The sequence below is a fragment of the Ictidomys tridecemlineatus genome, chromosome X (assembly GCF_052094955.1).
Source record: "Ictidomys tridecemlineatus isolate mIctTri1 chromosome X, mIctTri1.hap1, whole genome shotgun sequence".
NCBI lineage: Eukaryota > Metazoa > Chordata > Mammalia > Rodentia > Sciuridae > Ictidomys > Ictidomys tridecemlineatus.
Window position 1 is genome coordinate 67845962 of NC_135493.1, and position 27766 is coordinate 67873727.

Genomic DNA, 27766 nt, shown 5'->3' on the forward strand with positions numbered 1-27766 from the left:
AAGGGAGCATGCCCAGGCGGATTGGCATGAAGTTTAAGAGAAGAGGTTGTTTAAGGCAACTATAGGGTTATAAGATGTTAGTAGATGATTTGGGAAAGGAGCTGTACTATCTTTCACAGTAAGTAGTGAAAGGGAAACAAAATAAAGGGAGAGGGGGAATCCTTCCAAAGCATCACAATAATCCAAAATAATCATGTCAGGAATTAAACAGCAAAACACATACAAAGCTAACATGACAAGGCAGTGAGACATAGAAGAGCAAGGACAGTTAGCAGAGAAGCTGAGAGACAAGAAATCAAGTCTTACCTGGATTTCTCAAAAGAAACATGACAAGAAAAGAGAAGGTGTGAGGGAAGCTGAAGAAGGGGTCACATAATTAGAAGCCATGGATGTCTTTCTCATGTACTATAATATAAACTGAAAAAATTATCTTCTCTCTCTTTCCCTCTAGTCCTCTTAAGTTATAAGCTGTACAAACGATTATAAGTGGCTTAGTCATTCCCAATTCCTAATCTATAAAATGGCGAGATTTTTGCATAAATGGGAATAAAGAGTTAAATAGGCTGGGCCACATGATTTTGGATAGAGAGCAGGTGGAATATTTCAATGTCTTCTAAGCAATCTCTGGCAGGTAATCATCTAGCCCATATTTGGATGAAACTAGAGATGGGGACCACGTTACCTTATAAATCTGCCTATTTCTTTTTGGGCATGAGGGAATTCCAAGATTAATAAGCTCCTACTAGATTCCATGCACTCTAACAGGTACTTTATCTGCATTGATATCATTTATTCTTCACAAAAATCCTGTACAGAATTTGTTCTCCCCATTTTATAAATGATATAATGAAGGCATAGGAAGTGATAGATCACTTGCTTGAAATAATACAGTAAGTTCTGGAACCAAGATTTGTACTGCAAATTGTCTGACCATAAGTTGTATATCTTATTATTCCATATTTATTCTCTCTGCAAGGAAATTATGGGAGAATCTGATATGCCAGAATGAAATCCAGATATGCCAGAATAAAATCCAGATACTCTCTGCCAGTTTTAATCCTCCCATTCACTAATCAAATTACTGGCAAAATAGAAATGAAGCTTTATGAGTCATGGCTTGCTCCAAATGCTGAGCCCTCATGGTCGCTGCATCTTTTTCTAAATGTTCATAGAATATTTTATAATTACAGAATTCTGACAAGCTCAATGGCAGTAATGATATTGAGGTTGCCAATGTAAAAAATAGAGCCAGCTTGAATGAATTCAATCCCTGATTCTATCACTTGTCAGCTATTATCACCTTGGGGGAATTATATAACTTCTCTATATTTCAATTTACATATCTTTAAAATGGGAATAGTGACAGTGACTTCCTGAGAGATTTGTTATGTGGATTAAATTGGGTTATTCAATGTAAAGTTCTTAGAACAGAATCATACAGGCACTCAATAAATGCTAGTTCATGATTTTTTTTATCAATCTATATTGTCCATAACATATTATTTTCAGTTTTTAAAACTGGTACATTTTCCTATCTATAGTGTTCTCACAGATTTCATAAGACCCATAATTCTAGAGAAATTCCACTGTGAATATCTGAGATTTATTTCAGTGTAAAGAAATATATATTTCTAAATTAAATCTTACTTAAATTTTATTAGACTATATATAAGCCCCATGAAGGCAGAGTTTGCAGGCCCAGAATAGGACTCAAAAATATTTCAGAGCAGTGAAGTGTTTTCTTATAACCTCAGATTCTTTGGGTCTCAATCCACTTGTAGTCAGTTTTATGCTCTCCTTGCCTTGACATTGAAGGAATTTATGTTACTCTGCTAACATTAAACCATCTGTCTAAGGCAAGGGGTTATCAGACTATCATTTTTTTTAATTTTTTCTTTATTTGAATAGATCTTTTAAAATCACTGATATAGAATTGAACATTTTTATACCAACTTTATTCATTGTAGGACTCATGAAACTATTTTTGCCACTACTGTTAAAAATCACATATAAAATGTTTTATTACCTATTCACTTGCTAGGGGCACTTACTTATTCCTCTTTAAATATAATCTAATCAGAAAGCTTACTGTAGCCACATCTGGCTTAGCTTGCGTTTCCCCCCATTTTTTCCTTGTAAATACATTTTTAAAATTACTGATGAGCTTTCAGGTATTATTTTAAATTGGATTCCTAAGGTGAATAAGGTGAGTAAAGAGAAACCTTCCTCACCTCTTTCTAGTCCTGGTCCTTCCCCTTCCTTTCCTTTGTCAAAGGAATCCTCATCTCCAGGGAGCCTTATCTATTTCTCTCAGTTCTATCTCAAAAAGAAAATCTTTTATAGTAATGGAAAGTGGTCCCTAAGCAATTTGGCAAACAAAATATCTTGTCTGTTTACATAACTTATTTGCACTGCATGATCATTTTTCAAGTTTAACTCCTATTTGATGAATAGGAAGTCCTATTGTAGATATCAAATAGAAATCTTCAACCACAGCCTCAACAGTAAACATCAGATATTTTTAATGACCAACAGCCTGTAGTTTCTTATGCTCTGGGAAGCCAGTGTCATGAAGAACTGGGTATATGGAATTGGTACCCTTATACACTGACCCTAGACTAGCTTTACTCTGGGGAGAAAGACTCTGGGGAGAAAGACTTCAAGATAGAAGAAGATATCTCCCTTCTGAGGGAAACTATGCCTGCAACAAGGTATCTTTCATTTTTGTCACTCCTGTTATCTACTTCTCCCATACTGCCAGTGTGGCTGGTCTGAATTCCCAAGTCCTCCTTTGACTTCTAGTTTCTTCCTTACAATTGGCTCCTACTAGTTGGCTTCGAGTTGACTCATCACTTCACCCTGGTCTTCTGTCCCTTGATTCCTAAACTTAGCCCACTGTTCATCTTGTTTCTTTCCCTTTATTCCTAGCCTCTGCCTTAGTGTTTAGCATCCTAGGTCCTGGTCATACCACCTATAAGCACTGCTTTCCAGAGCCTAGATTCACATTTTACTTAAAGTAACTGCAGTGTTTGATGAAAGATGTCTAAATCAACATGGTCTTTGGGATTGGGGACCCTAAAATAAACCAAGTTCCTGTTTGAAGTCTTTCTCAATGACTAGTTGTTCTGAGCATGAACATAATTTAGTAGTGAACGGGCACATGACTGTTGGTGACATGGTTTATATGTTGAGAATTCCCTTAGTTGCCTAAAATAATCTTCAAAAATTTGCCTTCCAGTTGTATGGAAGACCTGAGAACTGAGGAGTCTAAAGATAGATATTAGTTTGGGGCTGAAATCCATATTCAAAAAAAGTTTTCTCTTCCAGGGTTAACTCCAGATGGAGGCAATTATTATTCCTATGAACTAACTTGCTATTTTGGTTCCAGAGCCAGCATTCAGAGTTGATTGCCAAATATTAAGGCAGTCTGAATCTATTTAATGCAAGATATGGTACACATATACATGCACACAGAGTTTAGGAGGCTTAAACCAAATCTGTGGTTATGTTCCAGGCCAGAAAAATAACAGTGTTTAATTTGTAATGTTGTGACTCAGCACTCCTCTTCAGAAGCATTCACTATGGATGAGAAAGAGAACAAAGGGACTAGGTATGAAGACAGTGAATTAGGAAATTCACGTTAAGTACTCTTAGGTTTCTCCCTCATCTTTTACTTTCCCTGCTCCCAAATTCTTCCTAGCCAGTCACTAGAGAGAAAAGTAGTCTGAACTTTGTATCCTGAGGAAGAAGGTAGGGGGAACAGTATTCCATCAGGATCCCTCAGAAGGATTCAGGATAAGAATGTATACTGTCCTTTTTCATCAAGAATAAAAGGCTAAGAAACCAACATTCAGTTATCAAGGGGGTAACTGAGAAGTACAAATTTCTCCTCAAATGTATTACAGGGAAAGGGTAATATAGGAGAGATGGTTGGGAGTTGTGAGGAACCAATGAACCAATGCAGGAAACAGGGAGAAATCTTGTATCACAGAGGTACCTACCTGCTTGGGCAAAAGTAGTAGGCCCTTTGTTGGTTTCTATAGAAGAGAGGGGCCAGTTGGCCAGAGACATCAGATTGTAAATGGGGGAAGGTACTGAAGAAGCTATTGTTTACCAATTGGGATGAAACTATTATGATATTTTTCACAACTGATTTAAACTTGCTGGTTATCAGATCTGGGTATAAGGGAATGAGAAAGAAGTACCATTCAAGTCATGAGAGCAAAGGTGAAAAATAGATACCAAGACAAAATTGTTCATTGCCTATGATATTCATGCCACACCAGTGCTCCTTATATGGAATTGCTGCCAAACTCCAGCCTGTTTTTCTCCTAGCAGTTGCTGACCACTTCACTGGCAGCCTGGGTATGAGGAAAAGGAAGGGGATGGTGCCTCATGAGGTGTCCATCTCCCTCAGGGAAGAAAAGGTGGGGTTACCTTCTTGCAAAGAACCATCTGGTGGTCAAACAGGAAGAAGACCCGCTGCTGGTTGCGGCCATAGGGCTGGTAGATCCAGGCCATCTCCCCAGTGTAGATCAGCTCCGAGCTCCTGTCTAGGATATCCTCGCCCTAGGAAGGACATGTGATGGTGAGAGGCAGCCAGGTAGGAGGGATGGTCCCATTTCTTACCTGGAATCACCCAAAGCTAGGATAAGAGGAAGCCAGAGAGGGCCTGGTGGAAAAGGAGGGAGAAAGGGACTCCTTGGAGTCCTCGAAAAGCTTTACAACCATATTCTTTTTCACTTTGAGGCTACGGGCCTTACTACCCAGGATTGATACAGCCTTTCTATGTACTCTCTTACTCATGTTCTCTCATTCTTTGTTATCCATCTGTCTTCCTTAAGAATCCTTTTATGCTCCAGTTTCTCAATCCCTGCTCTATTCTCTCAGTATCTAAAATTGAGCAAGTGGTAGAACTTTTTATGCTTCCCAGACAAGTAGAAGGGAACAGGGAAGGGCAAGAAAAAAGATGATAAACAGAGAAAAAGAGAATAATTCACTCCCCCTCTTATAATTGTTTTTTTTTTCTTTCTCCTCTTAGTTCATTAAAATTCACTGATTAAAAAAAGAAACTTCACTACCACATTCTTCCTTGGTTTATTATCCAGGGAACCTTTAACTCCTCTGCTACATAGAATCAGATTTGAAAAAAAAGTACTAAGACACTTGACTCCTCCCTAATTGAATTCAATAATGTTTCCAAAGGCTCCCCTTCTTTTTTGGACTGGGGACTGAACCCAGGAGCACTTTATCGCTGAGCCATATTCCCAGTCCTTTAATCCTTTTTTTTTTTTTAAATTTTGAGAGAGAGTCTAGGCTGTCTTCAAACTTGTGATTCTCCTGCCTCAGCTTCCCAACTCACTGACATTACAGGTATGCATCACCATACCCAGCAAGGCCCCCTTCTTTAAGGCAAGTCTGCTAGGGCAGAAGTATGATGGGATGTCTGTAGATGCCAAGCCAGATGTGGTCCCCGTTTTCAAGGAGTTTACATCTCAGCAGGGGAGATTAAGGTAGGTGGGCTCAGAAATCATAGAATACAAGGAAAACCAAACCAAAGTCAAGATCACAGAGATAAGAGTTTTTAAGGTCTATGTGAAGATGTGAAATAAGAGCAGTAGCCCATGAAGTAGAAGAATTAATATTTTCTGAGTTCCTATATGCTAGATATTCCAGTCTACCATATAATTGTCCATGGGGTGGATATTTTTACTCCAATATGATAGTACAGAGAGTTTAAGCATTAGGCCAAGATCACCCAGCTACTTTGCTACAGATCTACAACTCAACTCTAATTTCTATGGTTCCAGAGATTGTACTCACTTTCTATCCTATATTGTCTCTAGGCCAAAATGTCACTGGAAGGTCTTCTCCCTGGCTTTCAGTTTTCTAAACTGAAAAGGATTATCTTTATAGCCCCAGACCTAATACTCCAACACTAAGATGTCAAGCCTTATATGCAAAAGCTTCAAGGAATGATTAGAAATATAAGTCCCTTCATCTGCCCATAAATAATCAGAGGCAAATAGCCCAGGCAGGATGGTACGCCATAGTGGGGGACATCTGGAAATGGTGTTCATGAGTATACCATTTGCTCTAATTTAAGTGATGGGAAAAAAGGGAACTCAGTGGAATTATTTTCTAATAATAGAATTTAAAAGAAGCTCAGAAATACTGTTTCAACTCTAGGCTCAGCTTCAGGATTATCTAAGATCTAGGTAAACAATCCTACTTGAGGGAATGAAATACTTTCCTCCAAGTTGGGAAATAGTGTTGGCTTTCCTGTTGGAGGTATGGGAAGTTAATAGTAGTACCTGTCTACCATGCCCCACCTTGAAAGAAAGCTATCGAAGGCGCCAATAATAGAAAAATATAGCAAAGATGCCTTAAGGTATTAATTGCTCAAGTGAGGATGATCAGACCAGAGGGAATAGTCAGAATTATCTGGTCTACCCACTGCACCAGCAACGGGCAGTCCAATTTTATTTTAAGTACTTGCCCCATATAATTCCAAGAAAAAAAAATTGAAAAAAAAACCTTATATACTCACCGAGCTGAGTGAGCTAAAGCAATCTAAATATCCTAATTGTGCCTCAGTTACCTCATACTTAATAAGGATAAAAACATTATCAACCCTATTGTGATAACTATTTAAATTAATATATAACAAAGTGCCTAGGAAGGTACACATACTGTAAGATCTACACAAATGATATTTATTATCCCATGGCTGCATGCCCTGGGTACTATATGTAACTTGTTTCCTACTAACACTATAATCTGATAAGGTTTGTACTATTTTATTCCCCAAAAGCAAGATCAGAGAAATTGGAAGTAACTTTCCCAAAGGGGAAGAACTCAGGCCAGACTCCCTCTAAAGCCCATGTTCTTATTCACCATACTGCATTAGAATGATGACACCTACCCCAGTGGAACAACCAGCTTCAATTGAAGATTTCTGAGGCAAGAATCTCAAAAGAGCTGAGCTCTGGGTCTAGTGCTGCTATCAACTCAACTCTGTGCCCTTAGAATGTATCTCTTTCAATCTCTTTCCTCATTTAAAGTGGAACAAATAATTATATCTACTGTTTGTTCCACTCCACATGGCTGCTAGAACACATCAAACTTTATTGTGATGAAAAGGGCCCTCTCATTGTTCACAGCTCTAATTCTTGTCTCTTCTGCCCAACCAGCACCAAGTATGTATCTGTTTGTCTTGCTCCCAAAACTGCAATACCTTCCCACTTCCCAATCCCCTGGGCCTTCTGTTCCATTCCTTCAGGATTTTGCCCATGCTGTTCTCTTTGCTATGAATGTATCTTCCCCCCATTAGATGACCAAGGGCATATAGCATTGATTCCAATATCCTCTGTTATGGTTTAGATATGAGGTGTGCCCCAACAGCTCATGTTTGAGAAAAATGCAAGAAAGTTTACAGGGGAAATGATTGGGTTATGAGAGTTTAACCTAATCAGTACATTAATCACCTAATAGGGAATAACTGAGAGGCAACTCTAGGTTAGGTAGGGTATGGCTGGAGGAGGTGGGTCATTGGGGGTACATGCCTTTGCAGTATTTACTTTGTTGTAAGTCAGTGGAGCTCTCTGAATCCTGGTGACCATGTTCTGAGCCATTTTCCTCCACCACATTCTTCTGCCTTGATGTTCTGCCACACCTTGTGGCCAAAGCAATGGAGCCAGCTATCTAACAACTGAGACCTCTGAAACTGTGAGCCTCAAATAGACTTTTCCTTCTCTAAAATTTTTCTCAGGTCTTTTGGTTACAATGGCAAATAAAGCTGACTAAAACATCCTCAATGACTAGTACACAGGGACTGGTAAAGAGATGTTAATAATCACATATTTGCTCAAAACCATCTAGTAGCTCCCAACCAAAGTGAAAGCCAAAGTCCTATAAAGACACAATCTTACCTCTCATTACTTTTATACCCTCATCTACCCCTACTCTCTCCCATTCTTATGCCACTATGGCCAAACTGGTCTAGTCCTTGGCATTCCTTGAGCACATATTTCCATATTTCATGGCCTTTGTATTTTTTTCTTCCATCTGCCTGAAATTCTGTGTTCCAAGAATGATATGCTCTTTAATCTTCTTCAGATCTTTTCTCAAAAGTCATCTGCTCAGGTACTACCCCATTACTCTAGCCTGTTAGCCTACTTTAATTTTCTTCATAGCCCTTATCACTCCCTGACAACATAGTATATGCTTGTTTCTTTCCTTTCTTCCCTACTGGAATATAAATTCAATAAGGGTGGGAATTTTGTCCCATTCATTGACATATCTGCAGAATCCAGAATGAGACCTGACACAGATTAGGTACTCAATAAATATCTATTTAATAAATGAACCAAGGAATATTAAATAAATAGTGGCTATCAAAAACTACACAGAGCTTTCTTACCAGTTCATTTGCCTTCCTGTTCTGAAGCCAAAGTCTCAGAGAAGAAACTTTACCTTTTTCTAATGAATTATAATTCATCCCATTTTGCTCAACTTTATTCCACTCTAATTACAGGCTGACTGATACGTGTTTGTGGTCTGAGAAGATCCAGAGAAATAAGGCAAGGTAAACACCATCCTTTTTGATCCACTTTGTCTTCAACACTGCCTACTGACAGAAGGGCAGAGAAATAAACAATCCATCCAGTCCCTCATTTGATTTTCTGGTTCTAGAAGCTTTTAAATAAATGATTTTGCTGCCTATATTACATTGGGATTTTGTATTTCCTCCAACTTCTTTGGATTCAATCATCCAGTAGTAAACTGGAAAGGACCTTGGGTATTATACAACCAGGATGGAAGGGGATGGGTACCATAAGACGGATATTATAACCACATAAAATTAAACTCCTGAACATGGGCTGTGAACATGGGCTCCTGCTAAAATTATACAGAGGAAAAAGATTTAAAAGAAACTGTCAGGGATATGTTCCTTTTCCCTTCGTTTCAAGAGGATTTAATGAATCTGAAAGGTACCAAAGTGACAGTTCAACTAAACCTCAGCATCAGAGAAATTATAAATAGAAATTTTCCAGAAACTGTAATTCCTGAGAACAGGTATTTCTACCTGCTGCTCACAGAAACTGCTCTATTATATTATTACTTAGAGAGATGGGTAACAAGTTGACTTATCTATTTATTTTTAAGAAGTCCTGAGGATGCGGCAAAGGGAAGGGTACTTCAAGATGACAAGAGTCAGGGATGATAACTGGAGTTGGGTAAAGAGACTCAAAATGTTCATGGAGAAATATGAGGGAAAAAACAGGTCTTGAAATAATACAAGACTTCCTGCTCTCCAGCCAGATGCTGTGATTTATTGAGCAAGCATCAACTGCCTACATTTCACCACTCCTCCCATTTCCTCTTAAAGGGAGATTAAACTCTAAAGGTTTCTCTTATGACTCCTGCTTTTCATTTAACAAATGAAGCTAAAATTACTATTTGGATGATTTTGACAGACACTCTATTTGTTCAAACATCTGGGAGGCAAGGGGATGGCAGAGATAGCAAAGCATTGCTTCTTTTTGGTTTGTAAGGCTTGTCCATATCAGCCCATAGCAATATGGCAAGAGCTTTTCTTTTTCTGTCTCCCCTCTCTCTCTCTCTTGTTCTCTCTTTCTCTATCTGCCTTTTCAATTTCTTGGGCAAATGGAATACACAAATAACCTATATCAGAGAACCAGAGAGGTTCTGTCACCTATCCCAAGAGGCAGCAATCCTTTGAATGTCCATGTTCTATTGCTTTCAGGGAAAGACTCTTCTGTACTCATCCATCTTTAGTTGTACAGGTATTTGGATCCTCCTCTCTCCAAGGTAGACTTACTCTCTTGTTTAAACATAGATTCTATTGAAAAAACAAGTTGCTATAACATTACAAAGGACAGCAACTGGGCTGCAGGAGGCAGAAGGTTAGAGAAATTTGTGGTTTAGTAATGAAAATAAAACGACAAAGGGAATCAGAAGACTAGATTCAAGTTCCACTTTTGTGACTGACTTGTGTGACCTTGGTCAGTAATAAGTCTCTCTCTGCTTCTCAGTTCCTCACTATCATGACAAGGTATGGGAAGGTAAATAAGGATGAATGTGAGTATAAATGAGTATTTATGCACACACTATAATGGTCAGGGCTGTTGGGGAGTGCTCTAAGAGCCCGGGAACTCTTGAAATTCTGTAGTCTTTAAGACCAGATTCAGCAAACATGACAGATACCTTCAAAGCTCTGGCCTCTGAAATGTACCAATCAGCCCTCACTAGAGGAAAAGCTTCCTAGACAGCAACACCCATAGAGCTAACAATTTCTTCAGTGACTACAGAGTCTGAGAAGAGCATTTTTTCTCCTTCCAAGTCATTACAGACTCAATGTTTATGCCCCCCCCAATTTTTTATTAAAATCTAATCTTTTATCTACATTCTTTGAAGGTGAGGTCTTCTGAAGGCTTCTAAAACTGTGAGAAATAAATCTATGTTGTTTACAAGCCACCTAGTCTATGATATTGTTATAGCAGACCAGAAGAAATAAGACACCAATTTATATGAGTAAAGGCTTCATCAAGCAGGAAGGTGCAGTGTTGTACAGGTTTAGATGAGATTACAGAATCAATCTATTGTACTAACAAAGGAACAATTAAAATTACTTTTTGTACCCCTTCCCTAGAGAAACATAAATGAAATGTCTTCTGAGATGTTGAGCCTTTAAATCACAGCTCAGGACTACAGAGTTGGGTGCTAATGAAGCTCCTGCTGTAGGCCAAGGGATTTGAAACTGTTATTTGTCCCCCATGGCCTATGATCCAGGTATTAGAGGCACAGAGCACATGGAGGAATTAAAAAGTCTTTTAGGAATAGAGATTTGGAAAGATGTTCCAGGAATAGAAAGACAACTGCTCCTGGACACCTTCTCTTACATAGAACCCTGCCATGGTAAGAGACAAAGGCCTTCTAAGTAGCCACAATTTCAGAATGCCTCAGAGTTCATGGGCTTGCTAGAAGGCATTTGGCCCTGACCTCTACCTTGAATCAGGAAACTGGCCAAAGCAAAAAGATACAAGGGAAGGAGAATCCACAACTTCTGAGTAAATCTTTGTCAGTACTGGCTTAATCTTACAAGCAAGAGGGTCCCATTATGTGAATTCATTTCTTTCTGTAAATTTCAAAGAGTCACTGCTATAATATTCTTTTATGAGGAAACTATCCTTCAAATAGGACCCCAAAATGTGTAAGCTGATCAGAATTGTGGCCTTTTCCAACATCTACATTGAGGAGGAACAGAGGTATTGCAAAAAAGAAAGATGATTTTTTTTTTGGTCTAGAACTTGGTTAAGTATCTATGTATAAGGCTGATGACAGTCCACTTGGAATAGGCCAATAGAGTTGCAATGGAGTTGCCTCTACTTCTACACTGTGACCACAAGGCATAATATTTCCACCCTCTCCCTATAGCATGTCTAGCCTTGGACAGACCTAGTGACTGTGTCAGGACAAAATGATCTCACCAACAAGAAAAGAAGTATGTTGCTGTCCCAAATGGTTAAGAACAAGAGAACCAACCCCATTGTGTTAGTTAGTTTTCTATCACTGTGAGAAAATACTTGAAAAAATCAAGATACAGAAGAAAGGTTTATTTTGTCTCACAGTTTCAGAGGTTTCTATACAGGCTCCACTGGCTCCACTACTATGAGCCTGTGGTGAAGCAGAACATCATGGCGTAATTACATGGCAGAGCAAAGCTGCACACCTCATGGTGGCCAGAAGTACACAGAGACACAGAGAGAATGTGTGTTTGAGAGAAAGCAAAAAAAAAAAAAATTGTGAACCCTGCTGCCAACACTGGGGCCAAGTATTCAATACATGAGCCTTTAGGGAACATTTACCATTCAAACCATAACACACATATTCGGTGACTAGGAGTATATTAGTACATACTACTACTTATCCAAGTGTGCATCCCATGGTCATAAATCTAGGACTTGAAAAATGTTTGAAGGGCTACTGACTTAACTCAATTGTTGTTTCCAAACAATACTCAAAGAGATAAACCTTTCTTTTCTTTTTAATTTTTTTTTAGTTGTGTATGGACAGAATGCTTTTATTTTAATTTTTTATTTTTATGTGGTGCCGAGGATCGAATCCAGTGCCTCACACATGCAATGCAAGCACTCTGCCACTGAGCTACATCCTCATCCCCTTTCTTTTCTTAATGAATTATTGTCACAAAGATTTCACTAATCTTCTTAGAAAGCTATTAATTACCTAATACCTCTCATTAGCAGGAAGCTTTGCTTTGGGCCTAATCTAAATCCTTCCGGTTGCTCCTAAAATCTAATTTCTCTTTGTTCCCCCCCTTGGCTTAGTTGAGCTTTCAGCAAGCTCCCTGGAATCCCCAACACCCCTATTGGTAAGAATCCTACCTCCCAGTCTAGGACAGAGGCCTGCCACTGGGCAATCTTGTCAATATTCTCCAAACGTCGCTTGCGTTCGTTGATTTGCTGAGTCACATTTCTCATGACAGCCAAAGCAGCTGCCACATATCTGTAATCACTGTGAAGAAACAAGAATGCAAGTTGGATGAACCAATATGCCAGAGAACCAATGTTCTAGATGCCAATCTTAACATCTACTCTATACTCTTTCTCCTTAGTAACAGTATTGATTTTCAGATGGGAACCCATGAGACATAGAATAAAAGACTACACTTCCTATCTTTTTTTCTCAGCAGGGATGACTATATGACTAAGTTCTGTCCAGTGATTATACAAATTATCATGTTGGGCAGGACTTTTGAGGTATCTCCTTTAGGGAACAGAGCACATCCTTCTTTAGTGCTTCCTACATCCTGATGTTTAAAATATGAATAGATGGCTGAAGCTGTACTCATATGCAGGATCATGATGACAAGGCCAATACCCCAGGGGTACAATAACTGAAAGCTGAAAGGAGCCTGAGTCACTGATGACCATGAAGCCACTATGCCAGCCATGGGCCTCCTAACTTATGGTTTCTTTTGCATGAGAAATAGAGTCCCTCTCTGTTTTTACACCACTATTGTTGTGTTGTATTTGATACAACCAACCAAAGTCTAAGAAGGGAGATTTTCACATGACATAGTCCAGACAACATAATCATCTCTCCCATTATTTCTAGGGAAGCCTCTGTCCAAAGTCACTTTTCTTCCTGCACACAGTTTTTAAAAATACAGAATTTGAAACCAAAGTCTATGAGCTCAAACTCCACTTATTTGGCAAGTCTCACTCACTCCCCCCTTAATTCAATTTTCTTTTATATAAAATGTGAAGAATCGTGGTAGAATTTATTGATGGGGTTAATAAATTAAATACAATCATCCATGTAAATTGTTTTACTCTTGGCCCATAAAAAGTGTTATCAGTATTATTACAAGTCATACATTTCTCTATTAGAGATATCCCATGGGATGTCTTCCCCTAAACCCAGAATTTTAACACTTGGCCCAGCTTCCTAGGACTTTGGATAATCCATGTATTGAGGTTTGAATCATTCTGCCCAGTTTTCTCTGTTTTTCTCTGATCTGATTTCCAATTGAATGGCTCCTGTGAAAGGCAAAATGAAAGTAAGATGTCAGCCATTGGATGGAGCTACAATAAACTGAGAAGGCAAGGCATGTGTTATAGTTCAGTCTTAATGCCTTTCCTTAGAAAAGCTGAAAATGCCTTGTGCTCATTAACCTGCTCACTTTCATAGCACCAATTAGAAAATAGAAGGGGAAAATGAAGAGGTACCATTACTGCCTTTTTCTTTCTGAATACTTTGAAGAATGTCGTAGACCAAACACAGGCACAGGGAAGGGAGTTCTAACTGCCAGGGCAAAAGTTATAGAGCATATCCCCTTAGTTGGTATCCATGACTAATTTGTACCCTATGTAACTTCCAGATCCATGGACCTCAAAAACTACTGTACTCTATCACCTCCAGTTATAGGTTACACCACCTAACCAATTTATTCTGTCACAAGAAACTTATTGGAAAAATTGTTTTAATTCTGAGCAATAATGAATGTTAGGTATTAACTGTTTTTCTAGTGGCTCTCACTAATGACTCATCTTGAGATTGTGACAAGCTGTCTAGAACATATATCTTCCTCAACCCGTTCCTGAGCAGCTAGCTATCTTACCATCTCCCACCAAACTCTACAAAAATTTGGGGTTCATATAGTTTTTAACTATGCTGAAAAACTGCCTTTCTGGAAGGAATTCTTAAGATCAATTATGGAATATATAATTTAACTAGTGAATATTATTATTCCACAAGTAAGATTTTTAGAGCTCTTGACAATGTCCATTCAACAGATACTCAAGATATAGGGCAATTTAAAAACTGTCATACAAAAACATATAAGAATCACTCTTTGATGGCTCACAAATCTCTCTGTGCACAAAATTTACCTAGATAATGCTTTTAAAAGCTAGATGTTGAGACTATTACTTATATTTTATGTCCTTATTTCAATATAGACTTGCACTCTGTCATTTTCCCTTTCTGGGTCTCAGCCTTTCCAGCTGTATAACAAGGAAATCTGACTACAAGGGATAGCTTTCCTAATCTAGGTAGGATATATATTCTTATTTTAAATTAATATTGAAATATCTTTTAATTTTATCAGGGGGTTCTTCAATGTCCTTATTTGCCCTCAAGAAAACATCTCAGCTGGGAATGTAGCTCAGTAGTAGCGCACTTGCTTAGTATGAATGAATCCCTGGGTTCAATCCCTAGCACCACCCCCACAAGTGCAAATAGATCCTCAGAAAGCTTGGAACTCAGTTCTGGTGATGGGCTGTACTAAGTCTGTTCAAGTGTGACCTAGTAGTCATCTCCAAATTTCAGGTCTAATAAGCAGCTAATATCATTGCCTCAGGGAGAAGAGAGTAGAGTCCTCCTTAATAAAGTCCTATTTCGCTTGCCTCCCTCACAGCAAACAGGTCAAGGAAGGCAGATCAATCATTGACCCTGTTACTCATACAAGAGGGAAGTCAAGTATTATTACATTTGTGTTAAAATATGAAATTTGCCTAGTGCTCCAGAACCACAGAAGCATATTACTTATACTTTACTAAAGAAACAACATCAATTTGAAAATGAACATGAGGATTGACCTAGAAGCTAACTTAAACCAAACCAACTGGTCCACACCCATGGCCTTATGCATTTGAATTTGTAAATCAGCACTAAATGTGCCAGGCAATGGAGCCAAATGGAAATAGAAAGTGGGCCTAATAAGAGTCATGGTGAAAGCTATGAGAAATTGGGCAAAGCCCTTCTTTCTTCTCAGAGTACTCAATCCAAGGAATAGAGCTGAACAAGTCTAAGATCAGGGATTCAAAATTAATTAAAATAAAGTTAGAAATAAGGTAGGGGTCAAAGTCTGAGGTAAGACCTATGAAAGAGTGGGAATGTTCATTGTAGGTCATACCTACTGTTGAGAGATTACCTGCAGCATGCACCTTAATGGTAGGAGGTGAGTGGTATCATTTATATTCTTGGTACTTATTTATTTTTTAATATTTTAAAAATAGGAAAAGAAAATTCAGGGGAAGCCTCAGTCTGTTTTCCAATAGCCATACTCTGGCTTTATTGAAAATACACAACTGGGTTGGGACACAGTAAGGTAAAAACACTAAAGAAGACCATGCAGAAGTTCAGAGTTAGTACAAGTTGTCCAGACTATCACCAGGACATTTGAGTCTTTTAACAAGAGTGAATTATATAGTTGAACATTTATTGCATCAGGGTTGATTCATGAAGCCAAGCTCAGGACTAAGGAAAAGCTTAAATCTTTGCTGCTTGAGAGTAGGGCATGCATTGTACAATAATAATGTGCATGCAGTTTGTGTGTGTGAACCAATTTACAACTTCACAAGCAACTCTCAAAAATATTCCTTCACTTCACACAAAGCAGCCTTGTGAGGTAAGCAAGCATGTATCATGCTGTTTTGCAGATAAGGTAACAGAAGCTCAGAAAAGGTAAAAATGATATACATCTTCAATAAGGATCAACATGTAAAATAAACTCACTCCTATCTTACCTGTGGTCTTGAGCAGTATACTTGAGGAGCTCAGCCAACTGTAAGGGATACTTGCAGATCTTTTGCACTGGAGTCAAAAGGAAACCATCAATAGCAATGTCAATCATCTGCTGCAAGAGGCGACAGGCCTCAAAGAAGTGCTGGTAGCGACTATCCTTCATCAGCTTGGAGAGCTCCATGCAGGCGTCCAGATGGTTGTTGCAATATTCAGAGTATATCCAGAATCCATCTTGCTATTGCCAGAAAAAAAATGAAAGAGAAAGGCTACTCAGCATTCCAAAGCAAGTCTTGAAATAATAGAAAGGAAGACCATGTTCTTATGTAGGAATGTTAAAATAATGTCAATTATGCTTAAATTGATCCATAATTTAATCATAAACATCTGAAAAGAAATTATTTAACAATTAGAGAAACAAACTGTAAAACTCAATATAGAATAAGTAGAAAATAAGTAGAAAAAAGAAAGGTAATGAGAGGAGACTGATTCTAACAATAATAAAAGAGAGCTTGGCAAGTATATATGATATTTGGTCATAAAAAGAGATCAGAGATTCTACTTTTGTCAATGACAAACTAAGGTGTTTCAATACACCTTGCCACTGAGAGCAGCTAGAAAAACTGAAAATTATAATAAAATCTCTCTGAAGAAATCATTATCCAGAGCTTCAAATTACCTTCATAAAATATACCTTCAGAAACATATCATGAAGTATTTAGGCCACGATGAGTGTAAGATGAGTGCTGAGGAAAAAATGTATGAGTATGTGTACCTATGTAAGTATTATATGCATATAGAGAAAAGAGAACAGTTGAGAAATAGGGAGAGCATACTCAAATGATGAAACAAAACAAAAAGGTGAAATGTTAACAATAGTGAACCTGGGGGTAAATAGTATATGGATATCTTTTGTATTGTTTTTATTTTTTCAACATTTCTATAAAATTTAATTAATTTCAAAGCCTAAAAAACCCTTATTTTTCTCATATGTTGCTAAATACTAAATAAAAAATCACCTGATACATAAGAATATAAAACATGAACAAAACATGATAGAAAAAGAAGCAATAGAAAATAGACAAAAAAATCAAGATGAAGTTATTACACATGTACTTTTCAAAACAAAACAAAAAAACAAAACAAAACAAAAAAACAGTATACAAAAAGAATAATATGCCATAAATACAAAGGATCTGTCTCCTCCAAAAAGTTAACATCATTCTCAAGGGTGAAATATTGAATGTTTTCTCCTAAGTTCAGAAACAAAGCTCCTAATTGAACCTATGTATGTATATTTCCTGCCTAGTTTTGCCACCTCTTCTCTCTTAGAAACTCCTCTCATTAGAGTCTCCCAATGATGGAAATTTCAAAACAAAAAGGATATTATATCTTCCTTCAAAGTCAGCTTGAATTAAACCCATTTGCCTACCAAATTGACTCCAAATATTGGTGGAACAAAAAGCAGTGTAGCTTAGCCTTTTTCTCTGAGTGTCAATAATACCAACCAGTATCAACATCAGTAATGTGTCAGGATACAAAGCCAATGTACAAAAATCAACTGTTTTTCTATATGGCAAAAACAACATAAAGTTGAACCTCAAAAAATACCATTCATAATAGTATCAAAAAGCATTAAATACTTAAAAAAATTAAATTTTCAGTAGAGAACATCAGCAAGGTGTCACAGTAAGACATGTCAGATTCCAAAACTTTGGCAGCTGTCCATTCATGAACAAAAATATTTCAGAAAGAGAGTAGGAGTCCACTTAAGAAGCCACAGAAATATAGCTGAAGAAAAAAACCTAAGAATAACTACACAAAAAGGGTTGGAATAACAGTTTCATTTTTCCTGTCTCATTTACATCCCCCAAATTCTGCTCAGGTCAGAGAAAGCACTTCTTTGGCTCATATGCCCCCTTGTGGGGAAAAGGAGAGCAGCATATACAATCAGATTCCTCAGCTTTTTAGAACATTGCTCAAATGACCAACTTTAGTTTCACACCACCCAGGTTTCTAGAGGATGGGATGGCTGAGATGTCTGGAGACAGTAAAGAACAAGGAAGAAGAATGGGCATCAGTATCAGCCAGGCACTGGGAATCACTGTGACGCCCCAGTGACCTGTTTAGCAAAAGAATCCAGCATCTCTCTGCTGAGGACTTCAACAGCCCTCATGGCTGTTGGGTACCACCTAGAACTTCCACTACCAAGTACTACTCAATATTCAATGTCACAGGCCATAGTAGTTTGTTCTGCAAAGGACCCTAGCAGTTATCAATGCTGAGAAAACTAACTACTAACTTAGCAACAACAGACCCACTACAACCTGTCACTGAGGGTGCCGGAGGTTTTGTTTGTTTGTTTGTTTTTTGTTATTTTTTTTTTATGTGTGGCAGGGATTAAACTCGGGGTGCTTAATCACTAAGTCACATCCCAGCCCTTTAGTTTTTATTTTTGAGGCAGGATCTTTCTATGTTACTGAGAACCTCACAAAGTTGCTGAGGCTGAACTCAAACTTGTGATTCTCTTGTCTTAGCCTCCCATATTGTTGGGTTTTGATTTATTTTTGCCTTAACAATCTACAGTTACATAATTCATGCTCTCTCTCTCCCTGCTCCCTGAGGCTACTTGGTGTTACCAAATTGCTATTACAATAGGTGCCCCAGTCCTACAGTCTTCATAAATTCTAGGTCCCTGACCCACAAGCTCTTTCTCTCCTCTGGGTCTGGAGTTACTTGAGCTTGCCCCTACCATATTCACTCTGTCCCAGATACCCAGCCTTCTCTAAGTGCCTAAGCCACCAGCCCTTTTCCCTATAGCCATCATAGCTACTGTCTCCTTGGGAGCTCTTGCTCCGTGACCCAGGGCAACTACCATGCATGTGTCCACAACAGTTCCATAGTCCTCCACCACAGTCTACATCCTCACTACCATGTACAACCAAGGCTTACTCATATAGTCAGATGCCAACCCTGGCCACCACAGTTATACATAGATAAGCAGGTAGCCTTGTACCTCAGAGACTGCTCTCATTACCATGCTTATACCAATAGCTGGTCCAAGCAATTTTGGACACATGGACAACTCCAGCTCAGATGTGTAGCTGTCCATTTATAAACAGATGGTTTGAACCTTGTCATTAGCCTGAAGAGGGCTCTGCAACTGAGAAAGATTCATGGCCCTTCAAGCTTGTGGCCACTGTTGGCACCACTCATTGCCAATGGCTCTAGACCTTGTCACCCTCTATAAGTCCATAGCTGGCCTCTGCCCAACATATATGTGCATAAACTGGCCTCTTCAATATAGGTGTACACATTTCTAGCTTTGGTATTCATCCAGTCTCTGAACATATAGGTATATTAAGACTTCAACAATTTTCACAGCACTGTTGACCTTCTACATCTTTTGCAGTTGCTAACATACCAGATCTCAGCTGCCTAACCCAACAAGACATCTTTCTTCCCAGATATGGAATCACTGCATACTCCTAGAAAAGGTACTTTAAGACACAACATTTGTTGCCACACTGTACCCCAGTATGCATACCCTCATTATCCATAGCAGAGGAAGGTCTTTCCTTATCTACACTAGTCTATAAAATCTAGAGGAGGTGAATATTTCTTAAAATTTGCAGTCACTTTCACAAAACTACAAAGATCTGGAAGAATCATGGAAATACAACACCACCAAAGAAATACAACTGACCGCAAAGAATTAGAGATGTTAAAAAAGAAAAAAAAAGAAGAAGAAAAAATAAAAATAAGATAAAAGAATAAGTGAAATCAATACAAATCATTTGAAATCACCCATAGTAGAAAAATAAATATGAAATAAAGGAGAGGGGAAAGTGTAGAGGATCTAATGTGACATCAAGAAAGCAAACATTGGGCTGGGGTTGTGGCTCAGAGGTAGAGTGCTCGCCTGGCATGCATAAGGCACTGGGTAGATCCTCAGCACCATATAAAATAAAAATAAAGACATTGTGTCCACCTATAACTAAGAAATAAATACTTTTTAAAAAGAAAGGAAACATCTGTAGAATTCAGGCATCCCAAATGAAGAAGACACAGAAAGAGAAAGAAATGTTATTTAAATAAATAATGTGAAAAGTCCCCAAACCTGGGGGAAAATGTAAACATTTAGGTGCAGGAAGTTTGGAGATCTCTAGTCAAATTCAGCCTGAAGAAGAGTTCACCAAGACAAATTATAAATAAACTGTCAAAAATCAAAGGTAGAGAATTCTAAAAGCAGCAAAAGAAAAGCATATCACATAGAAGCAAGTCTTGAGGACTTGCTATCACCATATTTCTGGAAGATTCTTAAATGCATGGTCCTATGGTTTATGGATGTCTCCTCCAAAATTCACATGGCAATTTAACTGCAATTGTAGCCTTTTTAAGAGGTGATTATGTCATGAGGGCTTTACCCTCAAGAACAGATTAATGCTGTTGTAACAAGAGTGACTTACTTAATAGGAGAAGTGGATTCCTGATTAGAGAATGATTTGGGCTCATTGCACGTGCTGCTCCAGAAGTTCTAAGCAACAAATATTGGAGGTGTCCTTGTGATATTAAGCCTATAGATTTGCAGAATTCAAGAGCTATAAGGATATAGTTTCCCTTACCTAGATTTCAAAGGATATTGAGCACTTCCTTGAGTCTCGAGCAGATACTTGTCACATGGGTAGTACCAAAGAAGAGAACTCTCACTAGGGCAATGACTCATGGAGTCACGGAAGTGGGGTTACCTCCCATTCCCAGAACTATAGAACTACCAGTGTACAATGCGAGACTTGGAGAAATGCAAGCCTGAGACTTCTGAGTGAATTGAAGCATTGGGCAATCCCATAGAAGTGGAGCTCCCTGATTTTGGTGGGTACAACTTCCCAGTGTGTCCTCAAGACAGCACAGGAAGTAGAATGCTATTCTTGAGTCTTAAGACTTAATATTGTTAGCTCTGTTCTTTTTTTTTAATTATTCATTTGGGATATTATATTTATCTTGTTTCCCATTTTGACTTTTTCAAGTGGGAATGTCTGTCTTATGCCTGGTCCACTATTTTGGAAGTAAATAAATTGCTTTAACTTTACTGGTTCACAGCTGGAATGAATTTGCCTCACAATAAATTAAGCCTTGAATTTCACTCATATCTAAATTAGATGATACTCTAGACTTTGGACTTTAGATTTGATGCTAGGATGTATTAAAATTTTGAAACTATTGACAAAGAAGAAAGTTTTGTACATAAGGATACAAGTTTTGGGAGGCAAAATGCTATGATTTGACTGTATAACCCAATCTCATGAAATTTGTCCCTGTAAGAGTATTAAGAGGTAAGGTTTTTAATAGTTGATTAGGTCATGAGGGGGCTCCACAATAACTAAAATCTCAATGCTATTATAGCAGGAGTTGGTTAGTTATTTTGGGAGTGGGCTCCTAATAAAAGGATGAGTTTAGTTCAGTTTTTCTTTTGTATATATTCACTTATTCTTTCATCAAGTTATAATGAAAGAAGGCCCTCACCTGAGGTCAATAGCATGCTTTTGGATTTCCTAGCTACCAGAAATGTAAGAAATAAATTAATTTTTAAACACATTAACCTGTCTGTAGTACTCTGCAATTGCAATATAAAATGGACTAAGACACATGAAAATTAAACAATGTGCTATTGAATAACGAATGGGTCAAAGAAGAAAAGGAAAATTTTAAAATACCTTGAGAAAAATGGAAATGGAAGCACAATATGGAGCAAAAGCAGTTTTAGGGGCTGTAGTAGAGCTCAGGAGCAGAGCACTTGCCTAGTATATCTGAGTCCCCAGGTTCAGTTCCCAGCATCACATGCGCAGCCCCCCCACACACAGAGTTCTAAAATGTAAATTTATAGCAACAAATGCCTATATTAAATAGAAAAAAGATGTAAAGGAAACAACCTAACATTACATATCAAGGTACTAGTAAATGAACAAACTAAAACCAATATTAGTAGCAAGAAGGAAATAATAAAGATCAGAGCAGATATAAATCAAAGTAATAATAGAAAAACTCTAAACTTTAATTTTTGGGGAAAACCAGAAAGCCTTTAGCTAAACTAACTAAAAAAAAAAAAAAAAGAAAAAAAGAAAACACAGAAATAAAATCAGAAATGAAAGTGGAAACATTACAAAAATGACTTAAAAATAAAAAGGATCAGAAGGTATCACTATGAATAAGTGTATGACAACAAGTTAGCTATCCTAAAGGAAATGGATCAGGGGCTGGGGCTGCAGCTCTGTGGTAGAGTGCCTGCCTCACACGTTTGAGGCACTTGGTTTGATCCTTGGCACCACATAAAAATAAATAAAGATATTTTGTCCATCTACAACTAGAAAAATTTGAAAGAAAAAAGAAATGGATGAATTCCTAGGAATGTAGAATCTACCATGATTGTCTCAAGAAGAAACATAAAGCCTTAACTGAACACCAAGACAGGCATTGAATAGTAATTAAAAATTTCCCAGTGAAGAGGAGCCCAGGGCTGGGTATAGTGGTGTATGCCTGTAAACCCAGTGACTTGGTAGTCTGAGGTAGGAGGATTACAAGTTAGAGGCCAGCCTCAATAACTTAGTGAAACCCTGTCTCAAAATAAAAAGGGCTGGGGACATAGTTTAGTGGTAAAGCACCCCTGGGTTCAATCCCCAGTACCAAAACAAAAGATGTTCCCAGGACCAGATGGCTTCAAGGCAGAATTCTACAATTCATTCAATTAATTAACATTAATCCCCCTTATACTTTCCAAGAAAATTAGAAATAGAAAGAATATTTCCAAACTCATCTTGTAACTCTAGCATTACCCTGACACCAAACATAGAAAAAGAAACATAAGAATAGAACACAGGCAAGTATCACTAATGAATATGAATGCAAAAAAAATCCCAACAGAATGCTAACAAACCAGATTTAATAACTTATCAAAAAGATTTTACATCATGACTAAGTGGGATTTATATCTGTGATCAGTTTGGTTTAACAGTTTGGTTTAACATATTCAATCAATTCATATGATACATCACATTAATAGAAAGAATGATTTAAAAAATGATCATCTCAATAGGAGTTTAAAAAACTGAAAAGTTCAACATCATTTTGCTATAAAATTTCGAAACAAAAATTTCCTGGAATATTATGCCTATTTCATGGAAATAGACACAATGGTAAAATTCATATGGAACCACAATAAGACCCAAAAGCAAACCTGAGAAGGAAAAACAAAATTGAGCATGGGAAGAATGGAGGAATTTTGGGCAAATGGGAGGGAGAGGAGTGGGGTACATGGGGGGGTAAGAAAGTTGGTGGAATGAGATAGACATCATTAACCTAGGTACATGTATCACTAGACAAATGGTGCAACTCTACATTGTATACTACCAGAGAAATAAAAAGTTGTGCTCCATTTGTGTACAATGAACCAAAATGCATTCTGCTATCATGTATAACTAATTAGAATTTTTAAAAAAGAAAAACAAATTTGGAGACATCACATCCCTTGATTTCAAAGTATATTATAAAACTATACAAATCAAAACAGTATGACACTGGCATAAAACCAGATACCTAGACCAATGGAACATAATGGAAGGCTCACAAACAAACTGAAGCAAACAGTAAACTAATTTTGACAATGGTATCAAAAAGACACAATGGAGAAAAAGGCTAATGTCTTCAATAAATGTTCAAGAAACTGGATATCCACATGCAAAAGAATGAAATTAGACCTTATCTTATACCATACACAAAAATCAAATCAAACTGTATATAAGAGAACTAAATACAAGGTCTAAAACCATAAAACTGCTAGAATATAGAGTATAAGCTCCTTTACATTATTAATTTTTTGATATGACAAACAAAAGCACAAGTAACAGAAGCAAAAACAAACAAGTGGGACTATATCAAGCTAAAAATCTTCCATAAAACAAAGGAAACAACAAAATGGATAGGTAGCCTACATATTAGCAAAAAATATTTGCAAATATATATCTGATGGGAGAGTTCAATATCCAAAATATATAAGGAACTCACATAACTCAATAGCAAAAAATTAAAAATAAAAAAATAAACCCTGATTAAATATTGGCAATGGAGGGCTAAGTTTGTGGCTCAATGGTAGAGTACTTGTTTAGCATGTGCAAGGCACTGGGTTTGATCCTCAGCACCACATAAAAAAAATAAATAAAATAAAGATATTATGTCCAACTACAACAAAAAAAAATTTAAAAAATATTGGCAATGAATTTGAATCTTTTTTCTCAGAAGAAGGTATAAAAGAAGCTGGGTGTTATGGTGAGACCTGTAATCCCAGCATATTGGGAGGCTGAAATAGGAGGATCACAAGTACAAAGCCAGCCTCAGCAACTTAGTGAGCACCTAAGCAACTTAGTGAGACCCTGTCTCAAAATAAAATATAAAAGGGCTAGGGATGTCACTTAGTGCTTAAACACCCCTGGGTTCAAGTGTCAGTACAGGTACATGAAAAGAATTCAACATCATCAGGAAAAGGCCAATCAAAACCACAATGAAATATCACGTCACATTTTTTAGAATGAATATTGCCAAAAAAGAGAAGAGATAATGTGTGCTTTCCAGGGTATAGAAAGAAAAATGAATAATTAGATTTCCACAAAATTAAAAGCCTATGGTTTTCAAAGACACTGTTGAGAAAATGAAAAGCTAAGTCTTGTACAGTGATGCATGCCTATAATCTCAGTGACTGGGGAGGCTGAGGCAGGAGAATTCAAGTTTGAAGCCAACTTAGGCAACTTAGATTGTGTCCCAAAATAAACAAAATAAATACAAAGGGTTGGAGACATGATTCAATGCTAAAAATGTTTCAGGGTTCAGTCCTCCGTACTGCAAATAAAATAAGAAAGAAAAAATGGAAGGCTATATCACAAACTTGGATAAAATTTTGCAAAAAACATATCTCTCAAAGGACTTATAAAAAGAATACATGAAGATCTCTCCAAACTAAGCAATGAGAAAATAACCTATTTAAAAATGGGCAAAAGACATAAACATATACTTAACTGAAAATTTTATACAGATGGCAAATAAACACATAAAAATGTTCAGCATCATTATTCATTAGAAGATACAAATTAAAACATCTATTAAAATGGCTAAAAGAAACATTACTGATGATATCATGTGTTGATAACTATGTAGAGCAACTGAAACTCATATTAGCAGTAATATACAAATTTTCCAAAACTGTCATTTGGAAAACTGTCATTATCTTATAAAAGTTAAGGAAACACCTACCATACAACCCAACAATTCTAACCCTAGGCAATTACCTCCCCAAAATCAGCGATGTAGGTTCTCATAAAAATCTTGTACTGAAATAGTCATTTCAACTTTATTCAAAACAGCTCAAAACTGGGAACCCATATGTCCATTAACATGTGAATAGTTATAAGACACAACTATTGACACATGCAACAACAGGCATATATAAGGCATATGTATTAGAGACATTATATTAAGTGAAAAATGCTATACACAAAATATCCAACTATATGATTTAATTTATATGACAGTCTACAAAGAAAAAATTATGATAAGAAAAAGCAGAGCATTGTTTACCAGGGTCAGGGGTGGAAGCACAGATTGACTGCAAAGGGAAGATAAGAAAATGCTTTTAGTTTCCAGTACTGGGGCTTGAACCCAGGAGAGCTCTAGCACTGAGCTACATGTCTATCCCTTTAAATTTCTGATTTACTTATTTTGATTTTGAGACAGGATCTCACTAAGTTGTGCAGACTGGCTTTGATCTTGTGGTCCTTCTGCCTCAGCCTCCCCAATAGCTGGGCATACAAGTATGTACCACCATGCCTGGCAAAGATAACTTTTATGGATTAATAAAAATTCATGCCTATAATCTCAGAAATTCAGGAGGCTGAGGAAGGATGATGTTGAATGCCAGCCTTGGCAACCTACTGAAACCCTATCTCAAAAAGTCCCACTTGTTTGTTTTTGCTTCTGTTACTTGTGCTTTTGTTTGTCATATCAAAAAACAACCAGGTTATCTGTGAATGAGATCCAAACCATATTAGAGAACCACAGAGGTCACATACAGAAATATCCCCATATTCTACAGGAGGCAAATAAAGCCCCAAGAGGACAGGGTACTTGTATAGAATTACCAAGACCATTATCATAGGCATAGATATCAAATCCTCAATGTCCTATTTCCTACTGTTCCCTCCTCTAGGCCCATACACCTTTTCTTGCACTTATTGATTCTACTACTCTAGTGCTCTCACCTAAATGCCTTTCAGAGTCCTACTCTCTTGCTAACTCTGGCCCCCTTTATTTCCCAAATCCTGGATTTACCATGTAATGAATATGTTGAGTTCCTCCCAAAACACTGATTCTCATGGAAACTGAACCCAACAAGAAAACAAAATAGAAGCTAAAGAAAAATCCTACTTATAACTATCTTGAAGTACAAGGAAAGGAGAGTGGAATTGAAAAGAAAGAGAATCCTAGGCCAAACCACAGTACCTTCTTAAACCCTCATATCCTTTTTAAAGACCAAGAATCAAAAGCTGGGCTAGAGAGGAATTTGTCCTTCACTACAGGATAAAGCAGATGAGTAGAACCAGACATGCTCCTTCTATTTCTTCCTAATGGTATTTCAAAAACCTCCCCAGGGTCGAGATATAGCTCAGTTATTAGAAGCACTTAGAGTGCTTGCCTTGCATGTACAAGGCCCTGAGTTCAATCCCCAGCACCACAAACAAACCAACAAAACACTTCCCCAAAGGGATAAGATACTTACATGCTCTAGGAAGCAGGGTCCTATCTCACTGAGGTGGGGGTCATCATTGTTGTACTGTTTCTCCAGGTCTCTCACGAAGCCCATCTGAAACCTGTAGATGTCTTCAATGTTCCCAAAGATTACCTTCAGTTGTTCATCACTGAACATGTCCCTTCTCTTCCGGCACTGCTTCAGGTAGCCCTGAAGACAAAGGAAAACTCCAAAATGAAGATGTCCACTACTCTCAGAAGGCTTCATTGCTTCCCAAACACTTGAGAGCATCACTTCAGCTCCATGAAGTAGGCAGAGAATAGTCATTTCCAATTTTCATATAAGGAAATTGAAATTTAGAGAAGGAAGGATACTTCACTAGTAAGTGATTTCCGCAAAAGTCTTCAGAGTATAAAGACACCAGAGTGCAGGGTTTTCCCCACAATTCTTTATGATTGGGACCCCAACATCAAAGGGCCCCTTTCCAGAAGGTGGTTTTGCACAAACTTGTCTTAGTAGCTATTGGTTTAGCTGGATCCATTCACATCTCTTAAGTTTTATTCCTTATAAGACAAACCCAAATGTCTTAATAATATTGAGAATAATCTGGCAATGGAGGGCAAGGAGGAAAATTTCCATTAAGGGAATGTTAATAGACCAAACTAAACCATTTTTTAAGGTGAATATCTCAGCTATTTAAGGTAGCTGGCCTGAAGCGATTATTCGGATGAGCTCAGCCCCAAAGCCCATGAGTGCCTGGGCATGGTATTTCTAAGAGGGTAAGTGTTAGGGCACATTGATAAATAAAGACATGTATTAACACAGATAATCATGACGAAAAGAGAAGGGATCAGACGAGATCGGGCGCATTCAGGGTGGTATGGCCGTAGACATAGTAGAGGATAG

General features: G+C 37.6%; 1 protein-coding gene across 9 annotated transcripts in view; it reads right to left on the reverse strand.

Annotated features, from left to right (window-relative positions):
* The window catches only part of Arhgef9 (Cdc42 guanine nucleotide exchange factor 9), a 142678-nt gene that overhangs the window by 27431 nt on the left and 87481 nt on the right, over window positions 1-27766 (reverse strand). For 8 of the 9 annotated variants that reach the window (XM_013362823.4, XM_013362821.4, XM_078034618.1 and 5 more), the window contains 4 exons: window positions 26891-27070; window positions 16077-16309; window positions 12429-12558; window positions 4438-4569 (listed from right to left, as the gene is read on the reverse strand). In XM_013362823.4, coding sequence (XP_013218277.1) covers window positions 4438-4569; window positions 12429-12558; window positions 16077-16309; window positions 26891-27070 — 675 coding nt within the window. The remainder of the gene's footprint in view (window positions 1-4437; window positions 4570-12428; window positions 12559-16076; window positions 16310-26890; window positions 27071-27766) is intronic. The other variant, XM_040282442.2, reaches the window with a different exon arrangement.